At 45.0% G+C, this 25492-nt stretch overlaps 1 protein-coding gene across 4 annotated transcripts in view; it reads right to left on the bottom strand.

The window, feature by feature from the left end:
* KSR2 (kinase suppressor of ras 2) overlaps window positions 1-25492 on the bottom strand; it is a 505691-nt gene that overhangs the window by 84255 nt on the left and 395944 nt on the right. For all 4 annotated transcript variants that reach the window (XM_030821474.1, XM_030821473.1, XM_030821476.1 and 1 more), the window contains 2 exons: window positions 10544-10611; window positions 7238-7362 (listed from right to left, as the gene is read on the bottom strand). In XM_030821474.1, coding sequence (XP_030677334.1) covers window positions 7238-7362; window positions 10544-10611 — 193 coding nt within the window. The remainder of the gene's footprint in view (window positions 1-7237; window positions 7363-10543; window positions 10612-25492) is intronic.

A 25492-nucleotide genomic window follows, 5' to 3' on the forward strand; every position in this document is an offset into this window, starting at 1 on the left:
CTCTACTAAAAATACCAAAAAAAATTAGCCGGGCATGGTGGCAGGTGCCTGTAGTCCCAGATACTTGGGAGGATGAGGCAGGAGAATCGCTTGAACCTGGTAGGCAGAGGTTGCAGTAAGCCGAGATTGCGCCACTGCACTCCAGCCTGGGTGACAAGAGTGAGACTCCATCTTAAAAAAAAAAAAAAAGTCTCAGGGAACTCGCCACTGTGTCATTGTTTGGGTCCCTAGCTGGTCTGCCTTCTTCTGCCCTGTTTCAGAGTGGTCTTATGTTTATTTTATATACAATGTCCATTGTTTTTAGATGTACAGTTGACCCTTGAACAACACAGGTTTGCATTGCACTGGTCCACTTATATGTGAATTTTCTTCCACCTCTGCCACTTCTGAGGCAGCAAGAACAACCCCTCCTCTTCCTCCTTTTCCTCAGCCTACTCAACATGAAGACGACAAGGATGAAGACCTTTATGATGACCTGTTTCCACTTAATGAATAGTAAATATATATTTTCTCCTTATAATTTTCTTAATAACATTTTCTTTTCTTTAGCTTACTTTATTGCAAGAATATAACATATAAGACATAGAACATACAAAATACCTGTTAATAAACTGTGTTATTGGTAAGGCTTCTGATCAACAGTGGGCTATTAGTAGTTAAGGTTTTGGGGCATCAACAGTTATATGTGGATTTTCAACTGTTGGGGGTGGGGTTGGCATCCCTCACCCCCACATTGTTCAAGGATCAACTGTACTTAGTGGGAGGAATACGGAAAAGTACAATTACTCCATCTTCCTGGAAGCAGAGTAACTAATATTGTTAGTTCATTTAGTCCTGGCAGCAAACCTGCAAGTTAGGTGTTACCTCTGGAGGGAGAAACTGGACTCTCTCCAGAGAGTCTCCGAGACTCAACTATGATAGTTGAGGGAGACTCAACTATGATTGTGTAAACAGAGAAACGGATACTGGCCCCATGGACAATTAACATTCCCAAGCTATAGAATTTTCCTTGGAGTAACAGATCTCCCCAGTTTGGACTCTGACCCCGCGTGGGAGAAATAAATGTGAGTCCCAGTAGAAGGCAGGGGACATCTGACCACTTGGACATAGTCTTACTATTCTAGGCAAGGCTATGCTCTAGTTCATTCTAACCACATGCCAGGCAAGACCACCTTGAAGGTAACTCTGATCCAACATCAGTAGAAAAGCATCAGGAACCCTTCTCACTCTATCTTAATTTATCTAATGGTAATTGCATTTCCATAACAATGGACATATTAGTGTAAGGAATAATATGTCAGCGACATGTGGAGTGAAGATTTATCATTTATAACTATGATATAGAGAGAAGCTCCCGCTCAGCCCAGGGGGCAGGTGAGGTTTTTCAAGGAAGTTGGGGGCCAATTATATTATATGAGGAAAATAAAGGCATCTATCCACCCTCCCAAGCCTTGCTCTTTGAACTTGCTGGCAAATTTCAAGAAGTTTCCACAGATGCTCTGCAAAAAGATGGTCATTGTCTAACTTTAAAAAAAAACCATATAGGCTTGTACTTCTACATGGACATTTGTCAGCTTATCTGTCTCATCCTCTAGACTAGGCACTCCCTGAGGACAGGGAGTATGTTATATGCATCAGCACTTAGCAATGTGCCAGTCGCATAGTCACATGGTGGCCCCTCAATAAATGTGTGCTGGATGAAGGAAAAAAGAAAGAAATGAAAAGAGGAAGGGTTGTTGGATGAAGAGGAGAGAGGGATAGAGGAGGAAGATCTATTTTCATCCACTAAACTGTTACTTATTCATCTTGAAATCTGCAAAACTAAACAAAGAAACAAAAACATAGGAGGTAACTAATCAATGTTATATGAATGAATGAATGAACTAAGCAATTGAAAGGAAGAAAGGATAGATGGAAAGAGGGAGAGAAGGAGAGAAAATTGGTGGAAGGACTTTATGGTGGAAGGATTTATCTCTACCTCTTTGAGGACAGACTCATTAATACATATGGTACTCACTTTTCTTGGCAGAATTGTTACAACAGGATGGAAAATCTCTTCTGCAGGTCAAACCCAGATCTGTGTCTGAATGGGACCAGCAGCTGGCGGTTGTGTTCCATCAGAAGGAAACTTATTAAACTCTACCAGATCATGCAGGGAAAGGCTAATGGCATAATTCCTCTTTCTGAACATAGATGAGAGCTGGAAACATCCATCAGAGACCATTCGGTCCAACTACTTCATTCTGTAAGAGGGGATGCTGAGACTCTAAGGTGGGAGGAATGGCCTCCTGGAGTCACACAGAGCATTGGCCCAGGTCCCAAGTCCTGGTTCAGAAGCAGAAATACAAGGTTGTGCCAAGTAATAAGAAATTCACATCTGACTCTGGAACTCAAACAGAAGCACATTTATCACCCAGGTTTCGACTTCAACCAGCTGAGCACTGATTTGGACATGGTGGTGATGGTCACTGTTCTGCCATGGACACTTTCTAAGGAAACTGTCCTCGCCCTCCAACCCAACAGCCTTTGTTCGATGGACTGTCCTAAACAGACATACTTGTCTATGACCTCCATAGCCCACTCCCAACACAGGACCATAGGCCAGAGCCTAATGGCAGCTGACCAGTGACCTATAATATGGGATGGAATGATGAGATAGGCCATTAGGAAGAAAAGCAGAGAGTATTAGGAGAAAAGGCTGAGATAAGAGGAGGTTCAAAGAGAACAGGGGAGCCACAACAGGCCAGAAAACAAAGAAGCCAAAGGTCATAAGGAGTAGGAACTATATAGAGATGCAGCAATGATAGAGGAAAGAAAGACAAAAGTAGAAGATAAGGAAACCAGCCAACAGTAACAACACATCAGAGCAGACCCACAAAGAGTAGCTGAGTCAGGGTCATTATGGAAGACCAGAACAATGGCCCATGGGCTTGCTTTGGGTCCAAGGAGCTGGACTGAGCTCAAGGCCATCCTCCATATCTAGTTTCATGAGGCCCAGCTCCTAAATGATGATTTCCCTTTCTCTGAATTGCCCCCATGTCCATCCTTTACAAACAACAACTCATTTTGCTGAGCCAGCCTAGGCGGGTCTCTGTACCTTGCAACCAACCAACAAAAGCAAGCCAACATGCAACCACTTCAAACAGCTTGAATACAGCAGGCAGAGATTCAGCCTCTGCCACTACTGCAGATGGTATTTTTGATGCCTTGATGTGGAAGTACAAGGGTTGTAGCTTGGTCCCATAAGGAACTGGCAGATGCTACTGCTGCTGCTTCTCCTCTTTCCCCCTCCTTCATTCTCCTCATCCACCCCACTCTGTCTTCCTCTTCTTCCTTCTTCTTTCTCCTTCTCTTCCTCTTCCTCCTTCCTTTCCTCCTCCTTCCTTCTTCCTATTCCTCCTGCCTCTTCCTTCTCCTCTTTCTCTGTCTTCTTCATCATCAAGCTACTTCTATGCCCTGAGTATTCAGAATTTGACTAAAATCCTTTATACATATCATACATTTAATCCTGTCTGCAACCCCAATGATACCTCCTATTATGTCTATTTTACATAAAGGAAAACTAAGGCAGACAGATCTTGAGATAACTGGCCCACAGTCATACAGCAAGTTAAACAGCTGAGTTGCAAGCTCAGACTTCCTGACTCCAAAATCTACACTCTAACCACTGTGCTAGGTGAAAAAGCAGCGCCTTTGTGAACCTGGATTGACTGAACTAGACAGGAGACAAGACAAAGAGCAGTGAAAAAAAAATCTTCAGACCACATTGGCTCAGAAATTTATTGCACTAACCACATCATTGCCTGACAAGAAGAATCTGTGTGAAGCCAGTGAGAAGGGAAAGAGGGGAAAAAATAACCCAGCCCTATGATAGATCTTGTCCACCTTCATGTCAAAGCTGCTTTCTTAATAGAGGTTAATTTATTTCCCTTATCAAATTCTCCTGCTGGCAGACAAGCAGAACGATGTCACAGTCACTGATCTATCTGACCTATGTTTCAGTCTCATCTGACACCAAGAGGCTCATTGTACCTGTAAAGCCAGAGAGAAAGGTCTCAAGGTGGTTCTGAGCTCCTTGCCCCTCAAAATGTCACAAAGGAAAGAATGGGTTCTAAGGGATGCAAAATTATTATACTTCCCAGAAGCCTTGCCATTTGAATTTGCTCAGCCCTCCCAGCAGTGGGGATCCCATCTCCTAGAGACCTATATCTTTTGCAAATAACAAAGGAAAAGTGGGCATGGCCTGATGTTTTGATCAGAGGCCCCCAAATTTAAGCTGATAATAATGGGTAGAATCTCCTGGATGTTAACTATGGGCCAGGAAGTACACTGAGTACATTTAAATGTTGATTATTGAATTCCATCCTCATAACAACTATCTGAGGTTGGTGTTCTTATTGCCTGCCACGGGCTCTTTAAAACATGACTACAAATCCGTGGACTCTTCCCACTAAGAGTTGAGGTCTGTGTTTCTTCCTTTTGAATCTGAGCAGGCTTGTGACTGCTTCCATCAGTAAAGTGCAGCAGAATTGACACTGTCAAAGTTCCACCTGTTTGCTAATTCAGTTGCTCTTTGAGCCATGAGCTGCCATGTAAGAAGCTCGACTACCCTGAGGCAGCCATATTGTGAGGACACCCAAGCATTACAGCAAGTCCATATACAGGTGCTCTAGTTGACATCTCTGCTGAACCCAGGCTTTGACTCAACCCAGCCCAGGCCCCAGACATGGAGTGAAAGAGCCTCTAAATCAGGGGTCAGAAAACCTTTTCTGTAAAGAATTTGACAGTAAATATTTTAGGCTTTGCAGGCCATGCAGTCTCTGTCATGACTACTCAACTCTGACATTATAGCAAAAATGCAGCCACAGAAATATGGGTATGGCTGTGTTCCAATAAAATTTGATTTACAAAAGTAGGTTGTGGGCTGGAGTTGGCCTGTGGGCCATAGTTTGTCAATCCCTGTTTTAGATAACTCCAGCCCTTATCTGTGTGAGTCTTCCCAGTTGATTCCCATTATGGAGCAGAGACAAACCATTCCCTCTGCTCTCTGTCCTAATTCCTGACCTACAGATTCTGTGAGTATAATAAAAGGATGATCGTCGTACGCCACTAAGTTTGGGTCATTTGTTGTGCTGCAGTAGATAACGGGAACAGCCCCATTTTACATACAGGAAAACTGAGGCTCAGAGAGATTAAGTTACTTGCTCAGTCTCACAGCTAATAAGCAGAGGAAGCCCTGGCTGGCTGCCAGGTTTGCCTGATTCCAGAAGCTGCTGAAATTATGCCACAAGGAGCCAGATGGTAAATGGCTTCAAGATAAAAATGGCGGGTGAGATAGCTCAAGAGCAAACGGACACACGAGCTTTGTGGGGAGACTTGGAAGGAGAGGTCAGAGATAGAGGAGGCACCAAATTATGCATGGCCTTTCAGGCTGCAGTAGATCTGCTTTGTTTTCCAGATGCAGTCGAAAGCTATTGGATGGTTTTTAAGCAGGGCATGACATAATTCAAATTACATTCATTAAGTATCACTCTGGCTGCTGTGTGGGAAATGGATTGGGAAGGGGGCAATCCTCTCTCTGTGTGTTTCCATTGAATAGTGACTCAGCTATCATGATGTTCCTCTAGGACCTGAACACAGGTCAGTGCCCTCCCGATCCTTGGGCTGATGAGCTTTTTCCACTGACATAGTTTGGATATTTGTCTCCTCCAAATCTCATGTTGAAATTTGAACTCAATGTTGGAGGTGGGGCCTATTGGGAGGTGCTTGGGTCACAGGGGTGGATCCCTCATGAAGAGTTTGGTCCCTTTTTTTGCAGTAATGAGTGAGTTATCCCTCTATTAATTCCTGCTAGAGCTGGTTGTTTAAAAGAGCCAGGCACCTCTCTTCCTTCCCCTCCTCTCCCTTCCCCTCCCCTCTCCTCTCTCTCTCTCTCTCTCATGTGCGTTTCTTCCTTCCTTTCGCCGTGTGATGCCTGCTTCCCTTCACTTTCCAACATGAGTGGAAGCAGCCTGTGGCCTCCCCAGAAGCAGATGGTGGTGTCAGGCTTCTTGTACAGCCTGCAGAACTGAGAGCCAAATAAACATTTTTCTTTATAAATTACCCAGCCTCAGATATTCCTTTATAGCAATGCAAATAGACTAAGACATCTACCTTCAACATAATGCATGCAAGCTTTGAGATGCTTGGGAAATCACCTGCTAGTGTGTGCAACCTTTGCCTCCGACTGTGAGGCTGGGCATACCCCCAGAATAGATTTGGTACAGCCCCATCAGCAGACCAAATAAGGGATGTGGAAATCAGGCCAGAAATTTCTAGGCCACAATTGAAAGAAAGATGCACAGAGGGGCCCACTGCTGACCACCTGTCTGAGGGTAGAAGCCAACCAAATTGCCTGTTGCTCAGAGCTCAGGGCCCCCAAAGAAAACTCACCCATCCAGCCTCTACCAGAAGCTCAGAAATAGACCCCTATTCCTTGGAGGTCTGATCCGACAGATGTGTCAGAAAGCCCAGAACCATCTGCAAAGTTGGTCCTGGAAGATGGTGTTATGGTTTGGCTGGGTCTCCACCCAAATGTCATCTTGAATTTTAGCTCCCACAATTCCCACATGTCATGGGAGGGGCCCAGTGGGAGGTAATTTAATCATGGGGGCTGGTCTTTCCTGTGCCATTCTCGTGATGGGGAATAAGCCTCACAAGATATGATGGTTTTATAAAGGGGAGTTTCCCTGCATAAGCTCTCTCTTGTCTGCCACCATATAAGATGTGCCTTTCGCCTTCTGCCATGATTGTGAGGCCTCCCTAGTCACACAGAACTGTGAGTCCATTAAACCTCTTTTTCTTTATAAATTACCCAATCTCAGGTATGTCTTTATCAGCAGCATGAAACAGACTAATACAGATGGCAAAACCTCTCAAAGGGCAAAGCAAGTGAGGTCTGGACCACCAAGGAAACTCCTTTTAAGTCTTTCCTCCCATCCTTTGTGCCTTCCTGGACACCCTCATCCATTCTCATTCCAACATGCCCTCTCTCTAAATTAGATTTCTGGCACACAAATCTCTTCACTGATCTCTGGATGTCCCTCAAGCTTTACTCAACACAAACATCACAGAATTAGGGGAGCCGAGATGGGCTAGGAGGGAGCGCCATACTCCCAGATCAACCCTTCCTCCCTCCTACCCCTCACCCAGCAGTGCCAGCCCCACATGCCGAGACCCAGCGGAAGCCCAGCCTTACCTTGTTGATTTTGTTGGTTTTGGGGAGCGTCTGACTGATGTGCAGGTCTGAATACCGAGGTGGCTTCCGTAGAGGGTTGTTGATGTCACATGGAACGGACTCTGTCCGGACTAACCTTGCTGGATCCGTAGGGGTAAAAACATTGATTTGGGAGTTTAAGTATCACTTTGTCTTTGGTTATGCCAGGACAGCATAGCTCAGATCCCACCTCTTAGGCCCACCCTCCAGACTGGAGGACAATTCACTAAAAATGATAATCATTCTGTGGTGGGATCAGGGTATTCTCTGCGGTTCGCAACATATTTCTATTGTCCATATATGACTTTTGACAATTAAGATGATAATAATAAAACTAAAGCTATCGGGTTTTTAAAAAATACCATAATTGTTTCATATTAGCAGACTCAAAACTCATTTTAAATACACGAGGTTCCTGATTTCTCAGGGCCTGTGATGAGTGGACAAGCTCCTCACGGTGCCCTGTCCCTAACTTTCTAACCTCTATGTTAGGATCATCTTTCATTCCTTTTGGGATTTCTCAGGCCTAAGCAGCCTGCCGCACATTGAAACACTTTGTCCTAAACAACCTTGGATCCCTGAAAGACAGCTGTTCCAGGAAGCTAGGCACATAGTAGATGCTAAATAAATGCTTCCTGATCCAAATCATATCGCCCAAGCCCCTCTCCCTTCTGTTATTTCTGTTACAGGGAACACAGCAACGGACAAAAATGAGAAGCTCAAAATCAAATTTGATGCCTGGTATTGTTACTTGTTAGCTGTTTGTTTGTTTGTTTGTTTTTTATTGAAGTGGTGAGGGAAGGGTGTTGGTTGAGAAGTTTAAGCTCCGGATTGACCCAGGGATTTCATTTCTCTGCTTAGCCTGAGCTGCCATCACCATGGAAACTGACTATATTTTCAACTTCCAACCAACGGAGAGAAAAAGCAAGAAGCTGGTGGATTTCTGCAAAGTTCAGTTCGCTCTGTATGTACAGACACCTGCCACCTTTGAACAAAAGGCGGCATGGCCTTGAGGGTGGGTGGGAGGGAGCCCTTCTTCAAATGTCAGCCTCTGAGAGCCATCACCTTCCAGCAGGCTGCTTCTGTCCATATGGGAATCAGCCTCTAGCAGAACCCTCTACAGAGGAGAATTTGGTGGGAGGCAATTTTTCCAATGAGGCTGACCCAAGGCAGGTCTCAAGAGAGGTGAGAATTCAGGTTTTAAAAGAGCCTCATTGAGTGTATACAGTTATTCAAGGAACAGATGGTTCTCAATTAAGGATGTGGGGTGGGAAGGGCAAGAGAAGGGAGCTGAAGACTTTGCCTTCACTTGCAATTTTCTCTGTTTTTGGAGATAAACAATGCAAAGATCATCGAAAACCAACTGCCTGTTGGCCTTGGGACACATCACAGTGCTTTCAGCAGCAATTTGCCTCCTTCTTTAAGCTTCCCTTGGGTTCGTTCTAAATTAGGGCAGATTCCCAGGAATATGCACTGATCAAGGCCAGGGGAGATGGGAGTGGGAAAGTGAGAGGACAGGGAAGGAGGACTCAGTGTCAGATTAGCAAGTTGCTGTACCCTAAAGTTGCTCCCTGGTGATTTGAAGGCTCTGTCCATCCTATAGATGAGGGGCTTGCAGGGAAGCAGCCAGCATGACTTTAAAATATTTTAAGAAACTGCTTACATTTAAAAATAAGCATATGGGCCAGGCGCAGTGGCTCACGCCTGTAATCCCAGCACTTTGGGAGGCAGAGGCAGGTGGATCACCAGGTCAGGAGTTCGAGACCAGCCTGACCAACATGGTGAAACCCTGTCTCTATTAAAAATCCAAAAAGTAGCTGGGCGTGGTGGTGGGTGCCCATAATCTCAGCTACTCAGGAGGCTGAGGCGGGAGAATCGCTTGAACCCAGGAGGCAGAGGTTGCAGTGAGCCAAGATCACACCACTGCACTCCAGCCTGGGCAACAGAGAGAGACTCCGTCTCAAAAAACATTGAATAAATAAAAAATAAGCATATGGCACATAAAATTCTCTATTTGGGCTTTTGTTGGAAATGTCAGAAATGCTGGCAATGTAGGTCCACATAGTTGGAGTGGCTGGCTATCCTCTCTAGATGGCACTTGGGTTTTCCAGTGTCCCACAGCCTGCTCTGGCCAACTTCTCTCATTTAGGACATCTACTTGGCCCTCGTAGGCATCTTAGTTTATGTCTGACTCCTGCTCTAGAGCAGTGCTTCTCAACTTTAAGGTGCATAGGAATTCCCTGCAGATCCTGTTTAAAATGCAGATTCTCATTCAGTAGGTCTGAGGTGGAGCCATAAATCGTGCATTTCTAACAAGCTCCCAGGTGATCCTGATGCTGCTGGTCCATGGACAATGCTTTGAATAGCAAGGATCTGGCCTATGATGTGCAGTAGAACTTTCTGCAATCAAAAAAATGTTCTATATTTGTACCAATATAAGCCCTTGAAATGTGGCTGGTGTGACTGAGTAATTAAATTTGTGTTTTTATTTGATTTTAATTAATCTAAATGTAAATAGTCAAATGTAGCTAGTAGCTACTGTATGGGGCAGCACAGGTCCAGAAAGTCCCTCAGAGATAATTTTCAATATGGATAATGGAGTTTGGGGGTGATCACCCCATAGGGCAAGGATCAGGGAACTATTTTGAAAGCTGGACTAAAGAGTTCCCAAGGCAGTGTCCCTTATAAGTAAGCCCTTGGCAGCCAGGGAAAAGCCTTTCCTTCTGTCTTTCCTTCTAGCCAGATTCGTCTTGCTTTTGCAGTGGAATCCTGGTAGTGGCTCTCCCAGGGCTGCTATTTCCCTATGTGGACAGGTTGGCCCAGACACTCCTAGAGCCCCAGGAGATGGGACACAAATGGCCCGATCCAACAGGCTCAAGGCATACCCCTCCTCCTGCCTAATTTTGCAAAGCCAATTTATTAAATCTAGAGAACACACAATGGAAAAACACCCAGCCAGTGCTCTTTTTTAGTGGGAAGAAAAGCAATGGGATTGGTAAACAGAAGAGGCTAGAAATTAGGAGAGGAGACAGGATGAGAGAGTAGCGGTTAAGTGGGGAGACAAAGGGGGCTAAAGTGTCAGAGGGGCAAGAAATAGGGAGAACAGGCATAGGGGAGGATAAAGGAGACAGCTGTCAGGAAGAATGGTGTCAGAGAGAAAGAAACAATGCTGGAAATATGTGGGGATCAAGAGGTATTCAGAACCAACCTGATGGGACAGCTATGTGGGGGACCTGCAGGAGCCCCGCCTCACCCCTACCCCTAGGGCAGTAAGTGTTAAATAGTTACCTCCTCGGTGGATGATCAGAAGATGACAGGGTGGGGCTTCTTTGGTGCATTTGTTGTGGCACTTTAACCTGAGAAAGATAAAGAAAGAGAAAGATGGATAGGTGAATGGCTGAATGAGTGGGTAGGTGGGTAGGTGGATGGATAGATGGATGGGTGGATGAATGGATGGATGGGTGGATGGGTGGATGAATGGATGGGTGAATGGATGGGTAGATGGATGGGGGATAGATGGGTGAGTAGATGAATGGGTGAATGGATTCACGGATGGATGGTTGGGTAGGTGGATGCATAAATTGGTAGATGGATTGATGCATGGGTGGGTAGGTGGATGGTTGGGTGGATAGATTGATAGGTGGCTGAACAGATGGATGGTAGATGGAAGGATGGATGAATAGACGGATAAATGGGTAGGTGGATGGGCGGGTGGGTGGATGAGTGGGTGGACAGATGGACAGACAGATGAATAGATGAATGGATGGGAGATGAATGAACAGATAGATTGATGGGTGATGTGTGGATAGATGGGGAAGTGAATGGATAAATAAATGGATAGATGGATGGATAGAAGGATGGATGGATGGATGGATGGATGGATGGATGGATGGATGGATGGTTGATGGGTAGGTAGACGGATAGGTGGATAGATGGGATGCCCCCAGTGGTCTGGAAAGCTCTGGGTGCTGTGGATACTAAGATGTGAGATGAGATGGGGCAGCTACTGCAAAGGCATATCCTCAGCAAACCAGGAAATTAACTCTGGAGAGAGGCTTCTAGTAGCTGTAGGACACATTCAACCAGGGCTTCCAATTATAATGAAATCGGTGCCAGGTATTAAGTTTTAGAGGAATAAAGTTGAAGAGTTTAGAATGATAATGTCTTCCTTTGAGAGGAGCCAAAGAGTACACCTTGCTCTTTCCCCTGGAGTTGCCTGACTTCACAAGGATAATAAAAATCACAAATTACTGCAGCCTGGCTTTGTCCTTTTCTGTTAGAGTTTTATGTCAATAGGATAGATACACGCTATGGAAGATGCCATAAGTGCCCCATTCATATTCCCTTGGATTCTCTTACCATTTTGCACATACCAGTCTAACTTCCAGCAGCCAACATCTTTGCCAGATGGTGGCCCTCAGGCTGCTTGGAGATTTAGTGTTAAAATAGACGTACACACTAAACTCAGAAGTAGGAACTTTACAGTTGCCCCCTACTCTCTTCCTGATTTGATAGTTCTCTTTAAAATGATGGTTGGAATATGCAGACTCAACATTGATTCCTCCAATTAGTCTAGTTCAGTGGTTCTGAAAGTAGCGTCCTCAGACCAGCAGCATAAGCACCACCTGGGAACTTTTCTGGGGCCCCCATGGCAGTTCTGCTGAATCACTCCTCGGAGGCTAGGCTGCAGCAGGCAGCACTCTGGGTCTGAACCAGCCCTCTAGGTGAATTGGATGCAAGCTCAGGTGTGAGAACCACCAGCCTAGCTGATTGTTTTGGAATATTTGTGCACATTTCCCTAGTTTTTCTCGTTTGGTCTTTCATGGCTCTGATGGGGCTCTGAATTCCTCTCTGAAAAAGTTAGACCTGCGACCACCAAGAGTGCAGAAGGGGAGCAAGGAGGGACATAAGCAATATGAGACAATGCTGAATCACAGGGTGAGATGTAAGCCCCTCTCCAATTCTCTTTCAATCTGATGGCACCAGAGAGGTCTCTCCAACACGTGCTATCTCCAGTCCCAGATTTCGACAGGTAGCAATATCCACAGGGAATTTTATCAAAGATTTTTCCATTTGAAAATTTGCTTTTTCCAGGTTGCCTTATGAGATGGTTTGAATATTTGTCCCTTCCAAATCTCATGTTGAAATGTGACCTCCAAGTTGGAAGTGGACCTAGTGGAAAGTGTTTGGGTCATGAGGGTGGATCCTTCACAAATGGCTTGGTGCCTTCCTTATGGTAATGAGTGAGTTCTCACTCTATTAGAGACCCTGAGATCTGATTGTTTAAAGGAGGCTGGCATCTCCTTCTATCTCTCTTGCTCCCTCTCTCACCATGTGACACCCCTGCTCCCCCTTCTCCTTCTGCTATAAGACCTTACCAGAAGCCAACAAGAGGCTGGTGCCATACTTGTACAGCCTGCAGAACCATGAGCCAAATAAACTTATTTTCTTTATAAATTACCCAGCCTCAGGTATTCCTTCATAGCAATGCATAACAGACTAACACACCTTATATTAATGGCAAATGATGTTGATTTTTCATTTATGATAATGAGATACATTTTCATCTTTCAATAAATTTAAGTTTAAAAGGGCCATAAATAGAAAATAAGTAAAAATGGTAGAGCGGATATGTAATTATGATAAAATCATGACAGAGTGTTAGACAAATGTCTGAGTTAGACTGGAAAAAGTTGACTTAGACATTTTGGAACCTACAAAAAGAGGACACAGCTCTTGGCACCAGGAAGTGTAAGATGGTTGAAAAACATTTGGAAGTGCTGTTGGTCATGAATGTCATAAAGACTGTAGGATGCTGAAAATAACAAGAACTAACACGTATGATGTGTCAGGTAATATCCTCAGTGCTTTACATCATTCACTTAATCCTCATAACAGCCCTAGGAAGTAGCAATTATTGTTAGTCCCATTTTACAGAGTGAGAAACTCAGGCTCATCAAATTTGGATAACTTACCTAAGGTCAAATGGCCAGTAAGAGACAGAGGCCCCAAGCCCAACTTTTAACCACAATGCTAAATGCCTTCATAACTTGCACTCTTTTTGCTTTTACATCTTGGGGGTAGGTGTGGGTAAAGCAGAAGGTTCCTGGGAGCTATAACTACCTGAGTCAAAATGCCCTTCTTTGAGACAAGCCTAAGATAACACCTAACTCTTCCTAATACAAATGCTTGACTTCACAAGGATAATCAAAATCCCAAGTTACCGTGACCTGGCTTTCTTTGTCTTTTCCTTTTCTGAGACCCTCAGACTCTCAGACTTATGGGAAAGGTCCCAGCCCCCATGGGAAAGCTCATGATGCCTCAAAGCCCTGATGCAGAGCTCTGCTAAATGTGAAACGGGCTTTCCATTCATTCAACACTGAGCTTGGCCTGGAGTGCCCCAGATACTGGAGATTCACAATGAACAAAACTAATGCAGCCTCTCTGTTTATGGGGAGGGATGATAAATGTATAAGCAGATAAATCAAATAATTGCAGATGTCATAAAATCATGAAAAAATATTTCAGGGAAATGGGATGGGGGAATGATGGGGTATGAGGGAGGTCCTTGGGTAGGTGTCAAGGGTAGGGGAAGCTGAGTTCCAGCACAAAGGTTTGGAGGGCAGGACAAGTGTGGTGAGTTCAAGGGTCAAAAGTTAAAGGTCAATGAGGCTTTTAAAGCGATGAGAACTTTTAAAGTGAAGAGAACAACACGAATGGTGGGGACACGAGGAAGGGGAGGTGGTGGGGACCCCAAAAGCTAAGGCAAAGGGTCTGCATTTGAATCTGCAGGTGCTGTGAAGCCACTGAAGGTTTCTGAGGACAATGACATGGTCAGACTGATGTTTGGGAAGCCCTGAGCTGTGGGGAATCTGATGTCAAAGGGGAGTCGGTCCAAGAAGTTTCTGCACTTGGAATAGCCAGACTCCACCCCAGAAACTTCAAGAAAGAATTTTTTTCCTTTCTAACACCCTCACCTATAAGTCATCTCTAATAAACCCAGCTGGAAGAGTGCCTTGCAGATGCAAAGAAGCCCTGTTGGTATCTCGTGGGCAGCACTTTGAATCAGGGGCATGCAATTTAGTTTAACCTGTAGACCACTGCTAACCCAAGACAGGACAGGTAAGGCTGCCCACGACCTTGGCCTGTTTCCTGCTCTCCTCCTGGGCATTTTTCCTCTCCAGAGTCCCTTATTGCTTGTCTCTTGCAGTAATGGAAAAGCCCTCCTTGACCTCTGTCCCAGGAGTGGGAGACCAAACACTCTTCCTTCCAGCCAGGGGCTTCAGTGGGCAGCATTAGCAGTGGAAACACAGCCTTGCTCATGCAGAAAACCCCAAGAGAAATATCTCCAATGCCCAGGCACTTAAACCTTGCACGGAGGTTCAGATGTCAAGAATGAGAGCCTGCACATTCAGGATCTGCTAACAGAGTTGGCAGGATTAGACAAGCCCTGAAATTACACAGACTCTGGAGACAGAGGGAAGAGGGACCACAGCAAGGCTTTGCAAAGCACACTATGTCTCACTTAATGGAAACTGTTCTTCCAGCTGGAAATGTGCATCGTTTTCCCAAAAGGTGACTTTTCCTTTTCCCTACCCATGGAAGAAAGAGCTACTAGCATATAATTTACCAGGAGACCACCTGCTTCAAAATTAGATTCCCAGACCTCACTCCCAGGTCCTGACTGGGTAAGTGTCTGTTGGGAATGCAAATTTTAAGCAAGCACACGTGAAACTTGAGAACTACCATATCAGAGGAATACATTCTACTTCCCAGATGAGAGATGAATGGGAGCCTGAATCTTTTGGAATACAATGTTCTCCTCCGAAAGGAAAATGGAGAAAGTATATAGAACAAACCTAGGTTCAAATCCTGATACCACCACTCCCTGGCTGTGATAACTTGGGCAAGCTGTCGATCCGCTCAGAGCCTCAGTTTCCCCATCTGTAAGGTGGAGACAATGGTAGCCTCTTGCCTCTCTGGGTTGCAGTGAGGACTAATGATATAATGCAAGTAAGGTGCCCAGAACAAATATTTGGCACACAGTAGAAACTCAAGCAGTGGCAGGTGCTATCTTTTTTATTATGGTAGTTACCATAATTATTGCTAGTTTGTGCAGCAGCTTTCTACAGCAAGCCCCTAAGATCCTCTGCTGGAGGACTTTCTAAGGCTGGAAACACGGGCTGGCTAGAACACTTGGAGACCTCAACCAACTATAGGTGGGCATTGGTTGATGGATATTCCAGCCCCCTCTCTCATGGGTGGCATGACCCAGAGGCATGCTCATTTTAGGACTGCACCCCAATCCCCCCAAGCACCTGCTCTTTGATGCACCCATTACCAGCTGCCTTAACTCTGTCTCACTTCTCCATTCCTCTATTGGTGTGGCCTGGGATCACCTCTCAAATAAACCACTTGCCCTCACATCCTTGACTCTGGGTCTGTGGAAACAGGGGAGCCCAGTTAAAACACCAGGATTATTAACAGAAATTCAGAGCACAAACGTGGCCTTCCCCACGGCTCTCACACCAAAACCAAGCCTTCTGCCCCCTGGCTCCTCGTGCGTCTCTAGCTGTCAGTCCTTAACGAATTTGGTTCTCCAGGTGCTCCATTCCCGAAGGAGAATGTGAGCCAGGAGGAGCCCCATGTTTCAAGATGGTGGGTCTGAAGGATTCCCAGGCACCAGGGAAGGTCCTATATGGTTCCAGAAATGGTCAAAAGTTTGCGCTGTGGAATCAAGCTGACCTGAGCCTGAATCACAGGTCTGCCCTTCCTGACAGGGCAAGAGAGCATCTAATGAGAGAATGTCTAAGTAGTACCACATAGGCACCAAATAGGTCAACGCTTTAGCAGGCAGGGATATGACCCACTCTGAGCACAGACAGAAAATACCCTGCCACCTCATAGAGCCTGCAAACCTGGAAAGGATTTATTTAAAACTTTCATTGCAAATAGGTAACTTCTTTTTTCTTTTAACTTCTAAGGTTTAATAGGATAAGCTTCAGTTATCGGGAAAAGTTGCTTATGAGGAACATCTCATTCCCCCAAGGGAGTTGCTGGCTAAATGAGACATCGTCTCTGTCTGAAAATTAAATATGTGAATTTATCTTGAGGGCAGAATCTAGGTCTCCCTCATGTGCTACCTCCCTTTCCTTTCCTCCTTCATTGAAAGGTGGCTGGTGCTTATTACCTGGTGGGTAAGTATCAGAGAGATGGAGGGAAAGAGGAGGAAAGAAAAAGAAGAACAGGTGGAAGGGGAAATCTGTCAAACACTGCAGATTTAGAAACATTCTAATCCCTATCAAAACGTTTTTGAAAGGCTTTTTCTATTTCTTATAAATCGTATCCCTCTTTGTTTGTGAAATGCAATGATGCCCCCTCTGCATTTCCTTCTTTCTTCCCTCCCTTCTTCCCAGAGTGGGGCTGCGGAGAAGGATTTGACCAGAAGCAAACTGGATCTCCATGGGAACTGCGGGGGACAAATGGTCTCTTTCACAAGCAGCTCGGCTGTTTTCTTGAAAGATGTGTCATGGCCCCCTGTGAAGCAGTCACAAGCCTAGAGCCTGGCACGGAGCTGGGATCAGAATGCTGGCGTTCACAAGAGGGACAGGCAAGACCCCTCCTAGGGAAGACTGTCACGTCAATTTCTCACTGTTCATTGGGCGATTCTAACCAGCAGATGAAAATTTGCTCTGATCAGCTTTGATCTCTCATTTCTCCTACTTTTTCTTGTTCCATACCAGCTAACTTTACAATAATCTGTTTGAGTAGGGCCCAGTCTTTCCTTCCAGAGTGCGCATGGAACATTTTAAAAACCTGGCTCCTAATATCCAATTGAGGAAACATTAAACAAGCACGAACTTTGAGCCAGGTGCTAAATTACACAACCCGTTTCCCCTGAACAGCAATCTCTTAACAGGTGGATATTGTTACACCCATGTAATATGTGAAAAGTACTGAACACCTAGCTTTTGTTGGCTTACTTTTGTTAATAAAATAGTGGATATCAATTTATATATGGCTATGGAATCACAATATTGACAATGAGAATAGAAATAATAATTATTTCCCTTTACCATGTGAGATAAACTGTGCGAAATGTTTTACATATATTTTAACCCTTATTAGCTTCTGTTTGAGATAACTTCTCTGTTTGTTTACTCTCACTGCAGATCTAATACATTCATTTTCCTCACTCGTTCTTCAGAAAACAGAAGTGATAAATCCTCATAGATGTGCCCCCATTGTGTAGTCATGTGTAATCATGTGATATATAATTCTGTCTTCTATGTGCATGGTTTTAACACCTCAGTTCAAGTTATAGACTGCAATCAAGTTTAAGACTTGAAGTTTAAGACTCTTTTTAACTGTTATTTTCCCCCCCAGTATTTTCTTTTGCTTTTTCACTTTTATTTTAGGTTTGGGGGACATGTGCAGGTTTGTTATATAGGTAAATTTATCTCGTGCCACGGTGATTTGTGTACAGATTATTTCATCACCCAAGTACTAAGCCTAGTACCCAGTAGTTATTATTTTTTTTTTTTTGCAACCTCTCCCTCCTCCCACCCTCCCTGCTCAAGTAGGCCGCCATGTCTATTGTCCCCAGGCTGAAGTGCAGTGGTGCGATCTCAGCTCACTGCAACTTCCGCCCCCAGTTCAAGTGACTCTCCTGCCTCAGCCTCCCGAGTAGCTGGGATTACAGGAGTGCGCCACCATGCCCAGGTAATTTTGATATTTTTTGTAGAGACAGAGTTTCACCATGTTGGCCAGGATGGTCTCAAACTCCTGACCTCACGTGATCTGCCTACCTTGGCCTCCCAAAGTGCTGGGATTGCAGGTGTGAGCCACTGGGCCTGGCCTGTCCCCCTCTTTCTGTCTATGTGTTCTCATCATTTAGCTCCCACTTATAAGTGAGAACATGTGGTATTTGGTTTTCTGCTCCTGCGTTAGTTTGCTAAGGATGATGGCCTCCAGCTCCATCCATGTTTGTGCAAAGGACATGATCTCGTTCTTTTGTATGGCTGCATAGTATTCCACGTACACCCATTTTCAAGTCAAGAAGACTGGGGTCCAGTAACAAGCTCAGTCATTCAGATAGTGATGGGCAGAATTGAGACAATTCATCCATGCAAGTCCACAAGGAAACACTGTGTTCCTCCTCTGTGCCTAGGGCTATGCTAGGCACTGGGAGTATAATAATTAAATAAGACAAGAATTCTTTCTTTAAAGATCTTGCAGTCTAGCAAGAAATTTACCGTCCAAGAATGTAAACCCATCCTTGTGGCTTTAAGCATGAACATCTTTCTACTCATCCTACTGCCCCCAAATTGCCTCTTAGAAATGAGCCCACCTGGATTTGAACCAGATTCGGAGGGCTTGTATTGGCAAGAACCGCCCTCTCTCCAGAGGTCCCTACTGAGATCTACTCAAGCAACAAGTATTTACTGAGCATTTACCATGTGCCAAGCACTGTGCTGGCGCTAGAGGTTTAAACAGTGAACAGTCCAGAAATGAGATGCCCTGCCTTCAAAGAGTTTAAAAGTCCGGTCAGGAAGACAGGCAGGTAAATAGACAAATAAAACATAGTATTATGTAACATCGTGTGACAGAAAAGGGCAGAAGGTGGCACTTCAGATTTGAGGGGAGTCAGGGAAGGCTTCCTGGAGGAAAGTGGTGGCTGAGCTGAGCTTGAAAGATAAATAAGAGCCAGCAGAGGTGTGCAAGAAAGATCCAGGCAGTAGCAATGGGGTGCAAAGACATGTCAATGAGTGGGCACACGGCCTGCCACAGGGATTGATGGCTCAGGGAAGCTGCAGCTCTGGGCACGAAGAGGGGAGAGATGTGAGGGGAGAGAAGAGTAAGCAAACATGGCGCACGGTCTCATCATGAAGTTGGATTTCGCGGAGAGCAAGGGGGAGCTAATGAAGGATTTTAAACGGGCTGGGAATGCTGGCTAAGCACTTTGAAAAGACCCCCTCTGGCAGCAGAAACTTGCAATTAAAGGGCAGCAAAGTTCCCCTCTCATTATCTTCCCTACTCTCTGTACCTGCTTTCCTTTTCCAGGTCACTGCATTAAGTGTTCCTGAAGGCTTCTCGCAAAAAAAAAAAAAAAAAAAAAAAAAAAATCACGAAACCAAATCCTTGCCCCCTTCGCAGCAGGGCTTGGTTCACTGCATACCGCAACTGAGCATTCTGGTCTCGTGTGAGTTCCCCTGTTGTCTCTTGTTTGAACCAATGCTTCTAGAAATGCCTCCGTATGCTCCAAGTGCAGGATATCAAAACACCCTTTCCCTCACTGCTAACAACTCGGTGGGGTCTAGCTCTTTAGCCTATCGCTAACCACAATATAAATGAGCAAAGGGCAGTAGGGAGTATTGACATATAAATCAGACCTTGGATATAAATCAGACCTCAGGCTCCAGGGACATGAAAAATCACCAGGAACCTCCCGCACTTTTCTCTCCATAAGAGGACACTGTAAGGGAAGCTGTAAATGTATTACTTGCTGTACCCTCCCTCCTCCCCTCTCCCTCACCTTCCCTGAAAAAGAAGAAAGTGACTGTAGAGTCTTCTTGGCTCTCTGAACCCAGAGGTGTTCATCAGAACGCAAAGATCCATTTGTCGTCTTTCAGTTCAAGAAAGGATGATGGGAGCGTGTGGCAGGCTGGGGGAGGGATGAGGAAAGCTTTGGTCCAGGTTGGAATCGAGACCAGATTCTTATACTCTCTTCTGCTTGTTTAGTTAAAGGGCAAGCAGAGTGATGTGTAGCATTTGTTGCCAGCCTGCTGTGTAGCCAGCCCTTTGCCCGTGTAAAGTAGTTAAAAGTCTGGGATCTTGAATCAGAGCGATCAGTGGGCTTGAGTAACAGATCCACCCACCGTGACACTTCGAGCCAGCTGTTTACTTCTGAAGGCCTCTGTTTCCTCGTCTGTAAAATGGGGGTAATAATAGACCCTACCTTCCATAGTTGTGGCAAGGATTCAATGAGATCACGCATGTAAAGTGTTTAGCAAAATGTCTGGCACCTGGGTGAGCCCCCAATACATGATAGCATCATCATAATTATCATCATCATTATCACATCTAATCCCACCTCAGCCCCCAGTAGAATTATAAGCATCCCTCAGATACAACTATAATTAGACCTAAATTTTTGCTTATCATAGGTAAAAACGCATATATAGGATGATTAACTCCCATTATAATTATTGCAAAAACTGAAGTGTTTCTATTAATAGAAAAGTAAGTTCAAGATTCAAGCTGGTGATCTCTGAAATACTTGCTCATAATTATATCCTGCCAATATCCTGCCTGTTGTACAAACTCCCGAAGCTTCCAGGAACTTCGCAGCAGCTGCGACATCAGCACTCATCATTTCCCCCACTTTTTAAAGGTCTGGGTAAATTAGTGCAATGGTGGCTCAAACCAGCCATGGCTTACTTCACACTTTTATCTCCTCATCACCTGTGGCTGCAGCCGTTTTGCAAAAAGATTGGACATTTTTAGGTAAAACATATTTTGATGCAAGAACATAGGAGAGCAGAATGCACCGGGCAAGAGGAAACCCAAGATGTGCTTGGTTTTGCTGTGTTATTGGATATTTTCACTTGGATTTTGATGTGTACGAATCCAAGTGAAAAGATCCACTAACACGGCAAAACTCAGTCGAGAAGTGCATGGCGTATTTAAGTAAAAATTAGTAAAGTGATTGTTTACATAAAAAGAAGTAGGTACAAGCATGTCTGGCCAGCTACTGCAGGCAGGAGGAAAGAGGACTCGTATAAAGGCCATGAAAACACCACTGAAATACACTGGAAATCTTGCGCTGGTTAACGCAGGCTTCCAAACACCATGTCTTACCTTACTAGGGGAACGATCATGGGTCTCACTCCTACAGAAGTGGGCAGTGACCTCAACTGGAACATTGGAACATATAAAATGTTTTTAGTTAGTAAAGACCTACGTCTATCGTAAGGTGGCTAACCTAGCCTGACCGAAAGGTTTCTAGGCACTTGGGACTTTCAGTGCTAAACCTCAGACAGTCCCAGGCAAACTGGGATGGTTGACCACCCCCTTGTATAATAGGGATTATAATGCCTATATCACCCTATAATTATAGAGTGGATCAGCCTACAGTTCACCCTATAACCTGAAATATATACAAGGACTCACCCTATAAGTTGACTATTAGAGTAATGAGTCCAAGCTCAGGTCAAGCAACTGCAAGTTGACAATTCTAAAACTGAATAATGCACGCCATAGTCCCATGGCTTAGGAATGAGTAGCTCTCTCCTGGGGGCAGTTTGGACCCCCAGGAGACATTTGGCAATGTCTGCAGATGTTTTTGATGGTCACAACTGGGAGTGAGGAGGGGGTGCTACTGGCATCTAGTGGGCAGAAACTATAGATGGTGTTAAACATCCTCCAATGACAGGACAGCCCCCACAACAAAGAATTATCTGGCCCCAAATGCCAATAGTGCCAAGGTTGAGAAAAACTGAAATAAACCCTATAACATGTCTTCCAAGAAGTTGGCTGATTCAGAAAGTTCTGAAAGAAAAGCAGAGAACAAGAACTACAGAAAAGGAGAAAATGGGCTAAAATTTTCCAGAACTTCGATGTTGCTTCAACCCATGGAAGCGATGTAGTGGGTCTGTTTCTTTTTATACTTCGCATTCATATAAAGTCGGGTTTTGCAATGAAATAAATGCTGAACAATGTATTTAAAGATTCTAATTTGAAAGAATTCTCAAGTCATTATTATCGGGGCATGAACATATCTCATCACATGGAATGAATGTGTTAGCCTCACTGTATATCAGAGAGGTTTAGAAACCTTCCCAGAGTCACACAGCGAGAGAGTGGCAGGGCCAAGACCTGAATTCAGCTCTCTCTTTGCAGTCTGTATCCTTGCTGTTGTTTCACTGTCATAAGTTGAGTTTTGTAGAAGCAGATCCTGAAATGGATATTCTTGCAAATGATTTATTGAGGGAGTATGCTCAGAAGAAACCTATTCCAGCCAGGCACGGTGGCTCATGCCTGTAATCCCAGCACTTTGGGGAGCCGAAGCAGGCAGATCACTTGAGGCCAGGAGTTTGAGACCAGCCTGGCCAACATAGTGAAACCCTGTCTCTACTAAAAATACAAAAATTAGCCAGACATGGTGGTGGGCACTTGTAATCCCAGCTACTCAGGAGTCGGAGGCAGAAGAATTGCTTGAATCCGGGTGGTTGAGGCTGCAGTGGGCCGAGATCATGCCTCTGTACTCCATCCTGGGCAACAGAGTGAGACTCTGTCTCAAAAAAGAAAAAAAGAAACCTATTCCATTGTGCAGGAAGCAAGATTGTGAGTAGGGAGAAGCCAGGCATGGATGTGGTTTCAGGTGAATCCAGTCTCAGCCTGATCCCATGGGGATCTCTGCAGGAAAAACTGTACCATAAAATCTATTTGTCTCAAGGTAAGGAGGCTGGAATTTTGCACCCCTGAAAAAGGTAGTCACTGGCTCTGAACCACTTAGGGAAGGGGGAGCGGCTTAGTCCCAGATACCCAGGTGAGGCAGCTGCAAGGTACGAGCCATTTGCTGCAGCCTCCGTAGCAGCGGCTGGTCAAAGAGATCACTGGAAATCTGATCAGAACACAAGATGGAAGTGGGTGAGGTAAGACTGTGACCATTGGCCACTGAGTTTATAATAACATCCTGTCTTCAAAGCAGAGGAGTGAGCTCTCCTTGGTCCTAGGGAAGAATAAGCCTCAAGCATCTATGAAGTACTCTGAAATCCCTTAGTTGATCAGACCCTTCGAATCTAAGGCCCTGAGAGCAGGTGACTCAGAGAATATCACAACTCCTAGTGTGTGTTCTCACTCTGCCACTCACAGGAAGGGTAATCTTGACACCAGCATGCTCCTCCCCATGGCCCTGTCACTCTTGAGATGATGAGAGCCTGGGTCCAAGATTGCTTTTCCAGGAGTGGGTCTGGATGGGCACAGAGCAATGCCTCCCACACCCATCCTATCCCTGCCTGGAGCCTCAGGTGGCAGCAGCCTGAATCATGGCAATAACTGGCCCACCCTGCAGGTGCAAAGCAGAATCCATCTCTGCTCTCCCCCAGTCCCTGCCTGGTGCAAACAATTGCAAAATATGCTCAAGGCCTTTAACGTCCCAGTCCAAGCTTTTGCTCAGGCTGTTTCCTCGGCCCAGAGCACCCTGACTCCCCTTCACCTGGCTAACTCCTCTTCCTTCAAGACTTAGCTTCAAGGTCCTCCAGCAGAGTACCCTGATGTGCATTACTGCATCCGCCCGACCTTGATGTAGCACCACAGTACTTCCACACTTAAGTACAAATACGAAGTATCTTGGAGGCTCAGTAAAATGCATGTTTCTAGGCCTTATTTATGCTCAGCGCCTGGTCCAGGAAATCTGCAGAGGGGCTCAGGAAGCTGCAATGTTAAGCTTGCACCTTGATCCCGAGACAGGTAGGGCCAGGGCACACCTTGAGAACTGACAGTGACTGTGAGCATCTCGAGGACAAGTTTGTCTTTTTCACCCTCATACTCCGAGTGGCAGCACAGAATCCCCACATGCTCAGAGATGGCTGAACTAACCAGAACCAAAACAATCTGAAAAGAGAAAATGGGTAGCTAAAACAAGCATAGGAGACAGTCAAAATGCTACTTATCCACTGGTGGCTTTGGAAGATGTGCCCCTCTCTTCCACACTCCAGCCCATGGAAAAAAAAAAAAAAGCACCTCCAGCCCATGAGAAAAAAAAACCTCTCAAACTCTCATTTTCTAGAGCAGGTGTCACCCAAATCACTGTTGTCCATTTTCCTGCCAGAAATGCAGATGGGGTAGAGAGGTTTCTAAGGAACCAGATCTTAGCTCTGCAGAAACTTGTGGAAGGACCCCGAGAAGGGGAAAGAATGCAGATAACGCATGATTGAAGGCTGGGAAATCCACCAGCATCTTACTGCAAAGGCAAACTTCTGCCAGCTGAATCCAGTTATCAGACAATATGTGAATTGTGCTGACATTCTACACTCAGAGCTAAACTCCATTCTGCTCTCATGAACCTATTAGATGAAAACGCCTCAATTTAGATAACTGCAAATTGCTTTCGGAGTCTTAATTTCCTATTAGTTCATTAATCTCTCTATTCAGAATGCCAACAAGACAGCTAATGATAATTCCGGAGGAAGTAGGCATTAAATCAGAGCAGGAAGGAAGGGGGTTAGACATGAAGGAGATGTTTCTGGCTTTCTGGGTGGAGGGGTACCCCAAAGTTAATTCATAAAGTTAGTAATAGCATTAGCTTACATTCGTGAAACACTTCTAATGGACTGGGTACCAGGATGAACATGTCATTGAACAATTACCTTACTTGTTTTTTGTTGTCGTTGCCGCTGTCATTAAGCAATCTAGTAAGGTGGATATTATTATCCCCATTTTACAACAAAACTGATACTCCAAGGAGCCACACAACCAGTTGGCAGCAGAGTCAGGGTTCAAATATAGGCATGTCTGACCTGCAGCCTGTGTTCCTATCACGCGTTATCTCTTTTTTTTTGAGATAGAGTCTCACTCTGTCACCCAGGCTGGAGTGCAGTAGTGCAATGTCAGCTCACTGCAACCTCCACCTCCCAGATTCAAGTGATTCTCCTGCCTCAGCCTTCTGAGTAGCTGGGATTACAGGTGCCTACCACCAAACTCAGCTGATTTTTTGTAGTTTTAGTGGAGACGGGGTTTCACCATGTTGGCCAGGATGGTGTTGAACTCCTGACCTCAAATGATCCACCCGCCTCAGCCTCCCAAAGTGCTGGGATTACAGGCGTGAGCCACCCTGCCTGACTCCTAATCACATGTTATCTTTTAGGCTCATCACACCAATATTTACTGGATGAATTTGCTGGGGAGATGATGATGAAAAAGATTCCTATCTATAGAGTGCAGCTAAGGCGTGTAAGAACAGAAGAGCCTGAAAAACCATCAGCAAAGACTTACACAAACATCTCGCGTTATGACATGTCCAGCTGGACAATAAAGCTTGATTTGCTTTTTTAAACTACTACTTCTAATGTAGAGTGGTGGTTTGCAAACTGGGGTCCAAGGGCCAGCAGCCTTAGCATGGCCTGGGAACTTGATAGAAATAGACATTCTAGGAGTCTGCCCCAGAGGTATTGAACCTGAGATTCTAGGAGTGGAGCCCAGAAAGCTGATTTTTTTTTTTAATAAACCCTCCAG

This window comes from Nomascus leucogenys, chromosome 10, assembly GCF_006542625.1.
Source record: "Nomascus leucogenys isolate Asia chromosome 10, Asia_NLE_v1, whole genome shotgun sequence".
Taxonomy (NCBI): Eukaryota; Metazoa; Chordata; class Mammalia; order Primates; family Hylobatidae; genus Nomascus; species Nomascus leucogenys.